The 15,355-nt window shown below is 42.2% G+C and overlaps 3 protein-coding genes across 3 annotated transcripts; 2 read left to right on the top strand and 1 right to left on the bottom strand.

Moving 5' to 3' along the window:
- The first annotated feature begins 2,776 nt into the window (after positions 1-2,776).
- On the top strand, positions 2,777-3,854 carry LOC122005316. The gene is made up of 4 exons (XM_042560318.1): positions 2,777-2,986; positions 3,080-3,101; positions 3,199-3,268; positions 3,407-3,854. Exons 1-4 carry the CDS (start codon positions 2,777-2,779, stop codon positions 3,852-3,854), a joined length of 750 nt encoding a protein of 249 aa, XP_042416252.1.
- A 698-nt stretch (positions 3,855-4,552) lies between these two features.
- LOC122038078 (pentatricopeptide repeat-containing protein At2g15690, mitochondrial-like) lies at positions 4,553-6,324 on the top strand. Its single transcript, XM_042597649.1, has one exon. The coding sequence runs from the start codon at positions 4,558-4,560 to the stop codon at positions 6,052-6,054; it is 1,497 nt and encodes a 498-aa protein (XP_042453583.1). The 5' UTR covers positions 4,553-4,557; the 3' UTR covers positions 6,055-6,324.
- Positions 6,325-10,745: 4,421 nt separating this feature from the next.
- Positions 10,746-11,485, bottom strand: LOC122038077 (60S ribosomal protein L27-3). The gene has a single exon (XM_042597648.1). The coding sequence runs from the start codon at positions 11,406-11,408 to the stop codon at positions 11,001-11,003; it is 408 nt and encodes a 135-aa protein (XP_042453582.1). The 5' UTR covers positions 11,409-11,485; the 3' UTR covers positions 10,746-11,000.
- Between the last annotated feature and the right edge of the window lie 3,870 nt (positions 11,486-15,355).

The following is a 15,355-nucleotide window of genomic DNA, read 5'->3' as shown; positions in this document are numbered from 1 at the left end:
AGATGGATATGCCTCACGATGAGCGGAACGTCTCCCAATAATCAGGTTAACTGCATCTGGTCTTGTTGTAGTTCCTTTATGCAAATTATAAATATGCAGCAAACAAGCAAGGTACGGAGTACGGGAGGCCATCCATCCTACCCCTAAAGCATCAATACTAACTGCGGAATCAGGTTTTGCACGGTCATTACAATTTTAATTTTAAGCACTATGTTGGTTTTATTATCCAAAATTCATACATAAAAATGAGTCATGAGGCAACTCTTGGCTCCTATATACGGGTCAGTTTTTAAAAATGCTTGTTAGATGAAAATTGAGCAGGAGAGACTATGCCGAAAAAGGACAGATATACAAGTACAGTAGCACAGTTCAATAAGCAGGCGATACAGCCAAGGCTACAAGAGGGAACGTTTTGCGGCAAAGGAGCCACTGGGACAACTATGGCCCGAACTAGTTTTAACTCGGGGAAAGGATTGGTCATGGAGAATGAGCACTGCCGTGTGAAGAAATGTCTGGGGACTTAGGAGCCTCTGGGGCGTTCAAGGCTCGAGCCAGCTGCGCGTGTAGGGAGTTGATGACTGTTTGTTGTCGGGCGATCGTGTCTTGCTTGTCGTCGAGATACGCACGGAGGAGAGATAGCTCTGTTTCATGCTCTTGTTTCAAGCGTTCCTGAAGGCTGAGTTGGTGCTGCAGGCTAGCCTGACATTCCTCTTTCCTCGCCTTCTCAGCATGCACGCAAGACTTCGCGATACGATACTGGGCTTCCATGGAGCGCAGGGCAGCTAGCTGACGAGCTCGATCCTTGGATACGCGCTCCAGTTTACATTCTTTCTCGGCAAGTTGTAAGGTGAGCTGATCTATCCGCGTTTGGGAAGGTGGTTGATCAACCTCCTCAGAAAAAGGAGAATGCATCGCGTGGGGAAGAAGCTGGTGTAACGCAGGTTAGCAAAAGAAAGTGGGAAGGCGTGACAGGAGAAGGATAGAATAAAGAAATGACCGTAAGGCTCTTTATAAAGAGGATGGGTGGCCAAGTCAAAACAACTACGTGGGCACGGTACCCCAAGCGACTGGCGAAGCAATTAAGGAGGCATGGTATCCCAGGCGACGCGACACAAAGGTTGATGCGTGAGGCAGGAAGCAGAACGCGCAGAGATATGCTGAGGTAGAGACACAGAGATAGGATGATGTCACAGAGATATGCTGAGATCTTAGAGATGTGCTGAGGTATAGTCAGTCAGACTTTCGTCCTCCTTCGACTAGACTTGTGAGGGAGGCTTGTGATACGGTTGGTAATGGAGGGGCCCCAGAGGAAAGGGTGAGAAGGGTCAAGGCCATATAGCGATCAAAAGTCAAGAGGACGTGGCGGCCAATAGTCAAGCTGACTAGGCAGTCAAAAGGCTAGCATATGGAATAGGCAGAGGTCAGGCAGACTTGTTGTTCAAGGAGGCGAAGCCGTTGGAAAACAAAGGAAGACGGCAGGCGGAACATGGGGTACAGGTCGGGATCGGCAGAGCTGGGCAGAGGCAGCTCGATCTGCAGGCCTATGGTCGAGGGACAGAAAACAATCACAGGTCGGAAGCGATAGGGCTGTGTAGAGACGGCTCGGTCTGCAGGCCTGCGATTCGAAGACCCAGAAGTGCAAATCACGACTCACAGGTCGGAAGCAGCAGAGCTGGTTGGAGTCAGCCCGATTGGCAGGTGACGCTTAGAGGCTGGATCCGATTGGAGGGCGCGAGGCAGGGGCAGGCCGGAATAGATCAGATGAGCTAAGCTGAGCAGAAGTCGGAGGATCATAATTGTCCATCAAGAGTAATCATTACATACCAGTAAGATGTGCGAAGGCGGAGGTTTCTAAAGGAGAAGATGCTCTCATAACCAATAGTAGCCTGACAGATGTCCTTCGCTACAAGACAAAACCCATGTGTAAAGGCGGGGGTTCCTAACAAGAAGATGCCTTCACGACCAATAGCAGCACGATAGGTGTCCGGGATATACGACAAAGCCCAGCGTCTAACATTTTCTGACAGGGTTGCAGGTTCTGGAAGCAAGGCGGGTGCATAAAAAGGAGGGGATTCCTCGTACGCGAGTACGCGCTCTCTCGTCACTTTTTCCACAACTTCTCATTTTCAGTCTCTCTGCTTTTTCTGGGGAAAAAGGACCTGACTTGAACGTCAGAGGGCCTGATCCGGGGACTTTTTCCCTGGGTTCTGGTCTCTAACGTGAGGTAGGGGAGATCGTCTGAGTGTGTGCAGGGTCCTGCAGCATCGTCAGCCGCCCGTGGGAGTCGAATCGCCCACGACTTTCCGTCAACAACCAAGCCGTCGCGACCAGCCTTCGTCCGACTCAGCTTTCGGACAGGATCACATGGTATGTTTTTTTTATGATTTCGTAGATGTTCTTTCATTTTAATTGCTTGTTAATGTCAAGCATTTAAATGGAAAATATCAATATGCATGAAGTAGATGAACAAATGGAAGAAGAAGAATTGCAAGAAGAGTTGCATGAAACCATTGAGTCTTTGTTGATGGAAATTTCCAAGACCCTCTATGTGCTATATCAATATATAGCAAACATACAAAACGAATATGTTCATCGTCCCTTAAATAGACAACCAATTAGTACAAGTGGATATAATTATATTCATAGAATATTAAAAGAGAATCCAATAAACTTTCGAGAAATTTATAGAATGTACCCAGACATATTTTTAAAATCATGCAAGATCCTTAGAGAAAGAACCTCCTTACAAGATACAAGACACATCTACATCGAAGAAATGCTTGCCATGTTTTTACTTGTTGTTAGTCATAATACTCGGTATTGCTTGATTCGTAAAACATTTGGGCGATTACATTACAATACTAGCCAAAACTTCAACAAGGTGTTGAAAGCATTGAAGAGCATTGCAGTAGATATGATGGTCAAACCTGGATCTACAGTGCCAGAAAAAATAAGAGAGAACACAAGATTTTACCCTTACTTTAAAGTAAGTATGAAATTCTTTTTATTATTATTATTATTATTATTATTATTATTATTATTAGTGATGACGATGATGGTTATGTTATTGTTGTTGTAGGATTGTATTGAAGCTATTGATGGCACTCACATTCTAGCTATGACAAGATATTAACAGTTATCGTAACTGTCATGGAGAAATTTCTCAAAATGTTTTAGCAGCTTGTAACTTTGATTTAGAATTTATATATGTACTCAGTGGGTGGGAGGGGTCTGCCCATGATTCACTTGTGTTGACAGATGCTTTATCAAGAAATAATGGGCTTAAAGTGCCCGGAGGTATTTTTTTTGTTCTATATGTTTCTTAACTATTTATATTTTTGTAATTTTAAAGAATATATATGTTACTCATTGGTTATTTGATACTACATATATATGGTTTGATAGGTAAATATTTTTTAGTGGATGGAGGGTATCCAAATCGACGTCAATTCTTGGCTCCTTTTCGAGGTGTACGTTATCATCTTCAAGAATTCACTGGTCAGGGTCGTCACCCTGAAAATGCAAAAGAGTTGTTCAATCTTCGTCATGCTTCTTTGAGGAACGCTATTGAGAGGATATTTGGTATATTTAAATCACGGTTCAAAATATTCAAAGCAGCTCCGCCATTTCCATATACAACACAAGCAGAGCTTGTATTGGCTTGTGCTGGATTGCACAATTTTCTTCGTAGGGAGTGTCATTCTGATGAATTTTCAATCGAACTAGATAATGAAGTCCCATCATCTTCATCAGAACAAGTTTATGAAGATGACAACTTTGATCAATTATTTTCTCAAGAACAACAACGAGCGAATGTTAACTCATGGAGAGAGAGTATAGCCAATCAAATGTAGAGTGATATTGATCATGTTGTCAATAACAATTAGGTTTTTTCCATACAAGACTATCTTGGTATGTATTATTAAAAACTATTGATTAATGAATTATATACATTGAATTGACTTGAAGAATTTAAATTTGATTTTAATAAATTGAATAGTGATTCATTCATCATTTTTCTTAAATTAAAGTTAATTTGATTTTAAGCTAAGAAGAATTCACTTATACAAATAAATAAAAAAAAGTTGAAGATGTTCATTTACTAGTTAAAAGAAATCAATAAAAAAATGACATAATTATATAAGTTACAAAATCCATGAAAATCCAGAACTCTATGAAAAATATTACGAATGTATATAAAAATCTTGTAAAAAAAGTCAATAAGAGTCTATGAAATTCTGTTTATAAAAGTCTGTAGAATTCTATTAAAGTCAATAGAAATCTATCAACTTTATAAAAATCTATTATTTTAAAAACTCATTAAAAGTCATTAGAAGTCTAGGATGAATACACCCCCTTATATATTAACTAAAACTATAAAAACAAATTTGAAAAAAAAAATGGAATGATTTTAAGACAACAGATTGTTAGGTGTTTAATTTTTATTTTAGACAATATTGGTATAACAAAAGTATTTAGAAACTATTGGGGAGCAAAGTGAAAATTTACTGTCGATTATAAGATAAGCGTAGTAGGGTTTTGGATTCCTCCCGTCTAATGGCCACTTCGTTCATGGCGGTCCATCGTGCTGGTAACACCATGCTCGCCACCACTCTCTTCAAGGGGCGTCTCCCGATCTTCCGCTCATCCGTCCTTGCGAACGCAAAGGTCTTGCCTTTCCTCTCCCCCAACCTCTCTTCCCGATGCCTCAGTACGTACGCCGCCGCCGCCCCCGATAACTTTCAGAGACACCCATCCGCGCCGCCGCCGCCGCCGCCCCATTCTTACGGCCCTCGTACCTTTCCACAGGACCACAGAAATCCTAATCACTGGTCGCCGCAAAATCAGCACCAACGCCCGCCACCGCAAAATCAGCACCAACGCCCGCCACCGCCTTACGACCACCGTCCTCCTTCCCCGATAGGTGACAACCCGCCGGCTCCTCCTCCCGGCCCTGTTGACCTTCTCGCCCTTGCCCGAGAGGGTAAGCTCAAGGAAGTTGTTGGTTTGTTGGGCCAGGGCATCTGTCCGGACCCTCCTACCTTCTTCGACCTTGTCGCTGCCTGCTCTGACCCGAAGCATCTCGAAGAATTGAAAAGGATTCATGAGTCCTTTTTCCGATCGCCCTTCCGTGCCGACCTCCAGATCAATAACAAGCTGCTGGAGATGTTCTCAAAGTGTGGCAGCATGGTCGATGCTCGTCGAGTGTTTGATAGAATGCCTGATAGAACTATGGATTCCTGGCATCTGATGATTGATGGATATGCTGCAAATAACATGGGTGATGATGGATTGCAGATGTATGAGCAACTGAGGAAGATTGGAGTGATGCCCAATGGAAGGACCTTTCTTTCTGTTTTGTCCGCTTGTGCAAGCGCAGAGGCAATCGAAGAGGGATTCATTCATTTCGAGTCCATGAGCAAGGAGTACGGGATACCTCCACAGATTGAGCATTACATTGGTTTAATTGAAGTCCTTGGGAAATCAGGTCACCTTAATGAGGCACTAGATTTCATCAAGAAGTTGCCATTCGAACCACCAGTTGCTGTGTGGGAAGTGATGATGAATTTGGCTCGGGCTCAGGGTGATATAGATCTTGAGGATCGAGCTGGGGAGCTCATGGTTTCCATGGATCCTACCAAGACTGTTGCCTCCAAGATTCCAACACCTCCAGCCAAGAGACGATCTGGCTTGAACATGCTGGAAGGAAGGAACATGCTTGCAGAATACCGGTTGCCCCCAAAGATTGAAAAGAAGGTGGTCAAAGAACAGGTTTATGTGCCTGATACTCGATATGTGCTCCATGATATTGATCAGGAAGCCAAGGAACAGGCATTGCTCTACCACAGTGAGAGGTTGGCAATTGCTTATGGACTGATAAGTACTCCTGCAAGGACCCCATTACGAATCATCAAGAATCTCAGAATATGTGGTGACTGTCATAACGCAATCAAGATCATGTCAAGGATTGTTGGAAGAGAGCTCATTGTTAGGGATAATAAACGATTTCACCATTTCAAGGATGGCAAGTGCTCTTGTGGTGACTACTGGTGAAGTTTCTTAGTCCACGTACCGCCAAACCTTTTCTTCATTGAATTTGCATATTTTCTGCACATGGACCCTCTAAGTCATGATGGTAAACATTTGGGCTAGGCGCATTTGTATGCTTTTCATCAATGTCGTGGACTCACTGGTTCTTAAATCTTAAGGCTATTTTTGTAAGTTCAAATACTTGCACAAGTCTACTAAATTATTTATCTGTCTCTGAGTGTCTTGAACAGTAGCATGTGGATTGTAGTTTTCAATTGATAAACTGATTCTGAACATCTGATGCATATGATGAAATATGTATTGCACATTTGGACTTTGGGTTTAAATAGGTTTTCTACTTCACAGTTTGACTTAGCTCATGACAATTCCAGAGAGTAACTTATCTTTTGGATTTGTTATAGAATTTTTTAGATACTTTACTGACAAGGGAAAACTGTTTCCATTATTTTGGTGCTTTTACTCACCGTCTATAGATTTGTCTTTATGATCTAGATGGCTAGATTAAGTTTGAGTTTCATATTTGAATATGCCTATAACAAATCTCGCTGAGTGCATATACTCGTAGAGCGAGCCAGAGATAAATTCCTTCCTGAGTTTGTCTGTAACTGTAGTCTTCAGGTTGTTGAAGTGGGATCATGTATGCTGCGGGGGAGGGGAACACTAGAAAAAACTTAAACGACTGGGCCTTCATGTGGAATCCACACAACACCCCTTCTTGAGGCTTTCTCATTTCTCAGTTTGATTTGATTACAGCCCTACCTCTAACCAATGCTTCTTCCAGTGACTTGATTCAATATTCCTTCGAGATATCAGAGAATCACTTTGTGGACCAATTCACTTGGTATTTCTTTCCAGGCTACGCAAGAAGCTTTGTTTGACTCCGAGGGTTAACCATGCATTACTTGAAGTTTAATCTTGTTTAGATTGGATGGATATGTTTTGCAGTTGCCCGATGATGTTTCTTACTGATGCTTTAGTATTCATGTTGCATTCGTTCTAATTGAATTGATATGTGACAACGTCCATCCTAAAGCAATTGGAAGGAAGATAAATTAGGGTAAATTCGGGTCATCGAGCGGTCTCCAAGAGATTATTTTCCAGACTAGATCTTTCTTTTTAAGTGGCAATCATCTAAGTACCAACTTGGTTATATGTGAGTACTCTAATTAAATTGCCATGATCTATATAAACAAAAGTTCAGGTGTTTAGATATTTATATCTTTCATTCACTTAGAGATGGCCAACTCTGCACCATATGTGTTTATTTATGATGCGTAAAAATTAAACTCTCATTATTTGAGAAATTTATCCGTTCACTTACTATCACAACAAATCCCGGAACTATCCTGATCTGTATAGAGTATTGGAAAAGGCTCCATCAAATAGGGGCGGACTAAAAATTTATCCGTCGAGTCAGTTTTATGGGTACGATAAATATAATATATTTGGATTTTGGAGATGTTTCAGATATTTATTTAAAAAAACAACTCAATTCACTCCGATTGAATTTTGATTATCTAAATGTGTCATTTTATTTAAAAAACAATTAGATGCATATCTGCCATCCACTATTCATCTCTGCCAGCAATTCGCACGAGACACTCCATCGAATTTGTTTGATATTATGTTTTTACATTGTATTCTTCTCTTTTTTTTTTCTTTTTTTTTGGCTTATATATTGGAGTTTAGTGTATTTTATTGTTAGAACCTTTTAGTAGCTTTATCATGCCATTGTTTGGTTATTGATGGAGTACGTATGCTTTTGTGATGATCATTAAATAATTGACCTAACTCGATGCCAGTTGAGTAAGAGTTGAATCTCTGATGCTAAGTTTCGAATATGATGTTAAGATAATGTTTTTTGGACGGTGAGATTACATTGATGCGAGAAGAGAGAAATTACGTGAACTTTACTTTGGAATGTCCAATTGGAGAATTACGCACCTTAAACTATGTGGTTCGAGAATTTTGCCCAAGTACTGCATTGCCGCTTATCAGAAAACATGAAAAGCTCATGTTTATCATTTTGCCCAATATCTTTCGTTTATTGAATCGGCATAAAACGAACGCAAAAATATAATGAATTCACATAGCTCTAAAATAATCATTTTGTCTTGTGCAAATTAATTGGCCAAACATCTTACTAACCTTGACGGTCAATCCATCATGTTTATCATTAAGTCCATCTAATTTGTTTGGCTATCGACTCGATCTACCGTCCACCATTAGATCTGCTTGATTGATCCAAGCCATTAAACTCTCTTCGCTAAGTTGGTTTCAATACTCCAACTACACTGGTTGTCTACCTATCATGCTTGTTCACTCTATCTATTCTTTATATAATTGAATAGCATAAGAGTTGAATATGAAATAGAAGAATCCATACTAAGTGTTAAATGCAACGACCGAACAAAATTTTCATGTGATACAATGACATAAGTACCAAGTGAGAGGGTCAAAATTACGAAACAACGTTTGCTAATGATCTTTTTTTATGCGATCACACTTCCTTTAAGTTTTTGCAACTTTTAACTTTTTCAAATGCACATCTATTTTTATCTAGCCATCTAAGTTACTATTCAATCGCAACTATAAAACTCAACTAATTCGTGTTTTAATCATGCACAAACAAAGCTTGCATACTTCCTTCTAAGTTCCTCTACCAGTTATAAATTCGGAGTATCAGGTAAAAATAAATTAAAGTATGCCCTCAAACAGGATTAAGCAAAATAAAACTCAATTGGCCAACCACACAACATACTACAAAGATTTCAAGATGATCAATTGTTTCTATTTCTCAGTCTACAAAATTAAGAACCATATAATTATTCTCTATATCTATGGTCTCTGCGCTGCTTAATGCTATACTGTGTCATCAATCAATGATTTACATAGTTGACTCATAAATCTGTGAAAGTACAAGTTCGTTACTCTATTTGCTGTTTGTTCAGAAATGTCTTGAATTAGCGTTATACACGTCAGCTCTAGCCATGTGGGATCTATGATTTCTAAGGAAGATAGATGATATATTTGTTTCTAGAGCACATATATATAATCTATATCAAAAAAGGTTGAATTCTGAAGATTGTTCGATAGATCTTTGAATAGATATGCACAAATAAATGCTAGAACCTATTGATGTCCTACTCTAGATAGGTCTGTTCAACCGGTCAATTAACCGGTTTATCAATTCCAATTTACCATTTTACCATATTTTATATAGAAGCGATTAACTGACCGATATTCTTACCAGTTCTATCGGTTCAGATTGAACCGGTTTCAGTTGGTTAACCGGTTCCAACCAAGAACCGGTAACAAAATAGGACCTAGTTAAGTGGACTTAGTGAAGTGGGTTATTAGGTTTTTTTTTGACAAATTAATTAACTAAAACCCAGCTAAAAAATTCCACAAAGAAAAGACTAAAAAGTAAACAGAAATGAAAAAACTCCCTCATCGCCCGTTCTGTCTCAGACTCTCTCCTCCCAAATTCCCAATTTTTGAACTTTCCAAATTCATTCACTCCGTGCACACCCTAAGTTTCCAAATTCATTCACTCCGTGCACACCCTAAGTTTCCAAATTCATTCACTCCGTGCACACCCTAAGTTTCCAAATTCATTCACTCCGTGCACACCCTAAGTTTCCAAATTCATTCACTCCGTGCACACCCTAAGTTTATCCCAGTTTTACCAATTTACCAGTAAAAAAATCCTAAACAAGGAACCAACCGGTAAATTGGTAAAACTCAGTTAACCATTAAACCGGAACCGGAAAGCTACCAGTTCAGGTCTGGTTTTTGATTTCCCAGTTTTTTCTAGATGTATTACTTTGTCTTTCCATATCAGGTCATGGTTTACAACCTATTTCAATGGAGAAAGCTCTCATTGTCCTTATTTTTATCTTAGCTTTTCCTAGTTGAGCGACAATAAATAAATAATTAATTAATTGAGGTGAAGTATTGCTGAACACCATAACATGAATATGGGCATCCAATTGAATATGCCAAAATTATGCCTACAACATATTTGAACATTTTCCCATGAATATGCATTTTGAGACTGCTAGTGCTACAATAGTGATGCCCACATTTAACATCGCATGGTGTATTAGTATATGTGATAGTAGAGTGCGGTAGAAACCAACAGATTCCACACACACACATAAAAGTAATACAACTAACAAAGAATTACCCAAGCATAACTTGTTGACCTTTCATAAAGGGTTGTACACTGTTTATTTAACTTCAATGTAACTAAAAGTTGAAAATGGCAAAGAGAAGTAGCCAATTTCCTCGATCAAGAAGAAAGAGTTGTGGCTACAAGAGCTTGAGATGAGGCAACCCTTGCATTATGAGAATACACTCTAGAATTGTGGACTTAAGTTATAGTGTTTCATCCTAGTACAAAATCTATAATGAATAGTTGATTTTAAAAAAACAAGTTCATCTTGTTCATGCTACTAAACAAATAACTAAACTCCGCTGACTTCTCAAAATTGAGCATCTAGCTAAACAACTACTAAAATTCAATCAATAATTATGGCTCAATCTAATCTAATCAAATAACAAAGTTACAACAATTATGTTACACATTCGCTACTAAAAATGACAGATGATTGCAGAATCTCTCAACTGTGACTTATTTTTATTCATGTGTATGAAACAGAATAAAATGATCAATAATTCGGAAATAGCCATACGCAACAGATCAACCGTATGATTAATTCGATTGGAAAATGACTAACATTAGGCAGATCCATTGTCAATGGTAGACCAACTGATAAGCAAAGTAAATCGTTCTATAGACGAATCACATACATTCAATCGTCACATGAACCAAATTGATCCATTAAACCATAAGAACGTACTAAACCCAATAGACAAAACTCAGCAGAATTCAAGATCGACATAGATCTAAAACGGCAAACGATAGAATAAGACGCATGCTTTTATTAAAACCTGAGCTTGGTGAAGAACCACCTGTTCTTTCCGGTCTTGAAGCGCTCCTCGAAGCGAGCTTTGGTCTCCTTGGAAGCAGTGACCTTCTTGTCGCGGGATTGGAGCGCGTCGAGGGTGACAATATCTTTAAGATCGACATCAAGGGTGTAGCGGGTAGGCATGATATGGTTATAGTTCACCAGCTTCAGGAACGGCTTCACGCGCGACTTCTTGGCCGTCTTCTTCGCCGAATCCTTGCGAATGACCTTCTTCGGGTACTTTCCGATGCCGGCCACCAGGCAGTGGCCGTAGGGCCGCTCCCGCGTGCCGTCGTCGAACGCACGCACGATCACCGCCTTGCGCCCGGCGAAACGGCCCTGCAATATGATAACCGCCTTGTTCGGCTTTAGAAACTTCACCATTTTCTTCTCCTTCGCCTCGCTGAGGACGATGCTCCGAATGGACTCCTCGTAATCGCGCCGCTCAAGTCATTACAACCTTCAGGATACAAAGTTTTTATAGTACAAAGTTAGGGTTGGCAATTGCCCTCGCCGGGAAAGGGCTATTTGGGCTTCAATCGAGTTCAAACGGGCCGGCCTTTAGGATAGGATATTAGCCGAATTGAATGCTTTGCATTTTACAGTAAAAATATAATAAATAATACGATTTTTCAAAATGACTGAACATAAGGTCTTTATTTACAGAACACACATGCCATATTCGAAATATATATTTTAAATTTTATTTATAAAATTATATTTTAATAAAATAGGAGAAAATAATAAAATATCTTTATTTTCATTAACATCAAAAGTAATTATTTTTTTTAAAAATACCGCTTTGATTAAAACTATTATAATATAAAATAAAATTATTCTTTTATTCCGTCCGAAAATCGAAGAGATGGAAAGCCGGGAATGTGACGCTCTCGCTAATCGTTTATAACTCCGCTCAGACTTACAACAGAAACTACGTGAGTGCTGAGCCAGGGAAGGGATCCCCGACGTTGGCTCTCCGACGCTCAAGTTAGTCACCGGCGATGAAGTGTAAGCGGAGCAATAAAAAGACTGTAGTACAAACAGTGAATATCGCATACCTCCACTGATACTTGGACCCTCTTTTATATAGAGCTCTGGTAGTGCTCATGCACGCTTCCCAAGTCGAGTACACTTCTCAAAGTTTTTCCTGAAAAGACTTGTCAGTAAAGTGTCTCTAACATAGTACCTTAACGGGCCAAGCATATCTCTGAAGTGATAGTGGAAACTTTCGCCGTACGATCTTCTGGTTGTCCATGCCCGATGTCGGCAACACCAACTCCCAAAAGGAGGTCGCTGGATATCAGAAAGAGTGTACTATTAGGTCGAACGGGTTGGCCGCTCGACAGGGATCTCGCCGCTCTGGTGCCCGTCTTGTCGGCTAGAATCTCGCTATTCCTCAGTGTGTGTCTACTCGACTGAAGGTCCACTTTGTCACTGCCAGAACATGTGCTAGGCCGAGTGGGGTAGCCACTTGGCTGGAATTGAGCTCTACCCGTATGAAGCTTTGTTGTCTGGCCGAGAGGGGTAGCAGCTCGGCTTTGCTACTGCACGTCGTCTCCCTCGAACGTCGGTCAAAGGCGATAACGGGTCGAAGCCTTCTCCCTAGTCGGGAAATGCTTCACCCGACAGGCCGATGTCATCTACGCGTTAACCGCCTTGTCTTTGACCTCCACCGTGGCAACGGGGTGGGGCCCCTCATTATCACTGCATCACATGTTTCCCTCTCAAGTCTAGTCGAATGAAGCTGCAAGTCCGACTGACTAGACAATTATCTGATCATCTTTCCACCCGATCAGGCTTTGGCATTACTTGGTTTCTGATCGAGATGCGACTGCTCCCTGTGGTCGGCCCATTGAAGCTTGTCGTTTGGTTGTCCTCAATCTAATCGGCGCAACGAAGGTTTATACTTGAGAAATTTTTTCTTGGGCTATCTGGGGCGAGCGCGAGTCAGGCTTACGTCACCCAAATTTTTGGGAAATCATGCAAATCTTTTCGCATTAAGGCTGAGTGCGCCCTCATGCCTTCATTAAATGCAAACCCGTGGCGATGCGTCACGTGTCTTGCCCACTGCTGCCGCACGCTTGATGTGACAGGCGGATATCCACTGGTGATGTGATGTTTGGCGGTTCAAATTCAACGGTTAGATCTTGGCCTGGGTTTCTACGACCTAGATCGGACAGTTTTGGTTGGCCGACCCAGGGGCTTATAAGCCCGTGTGCGTCGCCGCTTTTGCTCACTTCTCTTCGAGTTCTTCGGCGACGCTCTTTGTGCTCCGGCAACATTCTTCATTCTCGCTCCTCCGATGACCTTTCAAGTAAGCTCTCTTCCCATCGCCTCTTGTTTTCTTGTCTTCAGGCATCTGTCCTCCCCCGTCTTCTGAGTTTTTTGACGTCCCTTAGTATTCCGATGAAATTCCGCCAGTAAGTTTTCTTTCCTTCGCATCTCCACCTTTCGTTGTTTTGCGATGGCAAGTTCCTTACAGCCTCCCATTGACATCCCTGGGCCCTGGTACACCTCTACCGAGTTACGGTTTGACGTCGGCCACGCTAAGAGTTTGACAACTGCTTTTGAGTTTCCTCTCGAATACTAAGCTGTTCATTCTTCTCCTTCCGATCAGTCAAATTCCCCGCCGCCCAGCTGTATTTGCTTCTTCAGGGATCATTTTACCGCCGGTCTGTGGTTTCCCATCCACCCCTTTTTCATCTGTGTGTAAATATTTCCGAATCTTCCTTCATCAACTGGTGCCGAACTCCTTTCGGTTGTTGTGCGGGGTGGTAGTTCTTTTTCGCCTGCATGACATTCCCCTTACTTCCCGACTCTTTCATTACTTTTATTATCCCAAATCTTCTGAGCCGGGGATTTTTTTTTTCCAAGCCCGAGTGAGCTTGGTTTTCTTTGATAAAATACTGACCTCCAACAAACACTGGAAGGAGTATTTCTTTTTTGTGCGCTTTCCCGAGCTGCCGTACTTCCCAACCCTCTGGCAGCTCGACGTGGCAACTCAACCTCCATTAAAGAAGTACAAGAGCCGATCGGACTACCTCAACGCAACTTCGATTTTGGTCGGTCAGAAATATGACATTCATAAGCTGCTGCTGGAGGATGTCCTCTATATCTTCGGCTTGAGTCTGATCTGCGCCCGTCTTTTGTTCAGCCTAGGTATGTGCCATCTTTACTCTTTCCTTTGATTCTAACTGATTTTTTCTTCCTCTTTTGTAGTCAAAGTCATGTTGTGCGAACGTCTGGCCAGCAAGGTGAAGCGTATAGATACCGCGATCAATGCAGCCATTGCAGAAGAATTGGAAAGCCGCGGCCGACAGCCGGTTGGCTCACAAGAAGAGCCGCAGGATGAGAGCGAAGCGGCTCCCATTTTGGCGAGTGGTGGAGCGACTGGCGGCTCACCACTTCCTCTCGAACGGCTTCCGGTCATCCAAGTTAAGGGGGCTTCGAGCTCAACCTCCTTAGCCGAGCCATTGATCAGGCGCAAGAGGCGCCGAGCGGAGACTTCATCGCGCTCTGCCACTTCTGGGGTGCAATCCGCCGAATGGGTCGAGACGTGGACCCCCGCTCCTATCCAAGAGTCCACTGCTCCTGAGTCATCAGATCGGATCCCCTCCCTGTCTGGTCTACCTCAACGAACAGTCTATGCGCCGCGTGTGGCCTTCTTGCCACCAAAATCGAAGGCCAAGAAGTCGGGCATCCGGCCGGTGTCTTCATCACGGTCGTTCGGGCGGGCAACTTCTACACAATCATCCCCGAGCGGTCAACGCCATATTACGGCGATTCTTCACCTGCCGACCGAAGAGTGGTGTGAGTCGGCAGGCACTGCATCCCAAGGCCCTGAGCACCAAATCATCATCCAAGGGCAGCTCGCCCAAATACGGGGGACAACCAAGCCCATGCGGCGATGATGCCTCTGGGGGCGCTCGTGGACAGCCACATCTAGATGTCTACTCGGGTAAGTGTTAACTCTTTTTAATTCATTTATGCTCAGCGCTTATATTCTCTTTATTGCTTGTAGTACTGGGTGGAGAGTCTGGCCATGTGCCAAAAGCTCACATTTTTGGAGGAGGAAATGAAGAAGATGAAGGCGTCGAGCGACCAATCCTCTGCCACTCAAGAGCAGACGAACGTCGAGGTGGCCCAACTGCGAGCCGATATGGCGAAGAGCACAAAACTGCTCGAGGCGGAACGAGAAAAGAGTGCAAGGTAGCCACTATGCTGGCTCGGCTCAATAAGCAGGTCACCACCTTCGACAATAAAATCAAGTCAGCCAACGCGAGGAAGAATTAGGCTATCGAAGACCTCGACTAGAAGAATAATGAGGCCCG

Source organism: Zingiber officinale, chromosome 1A, assembly GCF_018446385.1.
Source record: "Zingiber officinale cultivar Zhangliang chromosome 1A, Zo_v1.1, whole genome shotgun sequence".
NCBI lineage: Eukaryota > Viridiplantae > Streptophyta > Magnoliopsida > Zingiberales > Zingiberaceae > Zingiber > Zingiber officinale.
Note: the sequence above shows the minus strand (reverse complement) of the source record. Positions and strands in the feature narration are given on the sequence as shown.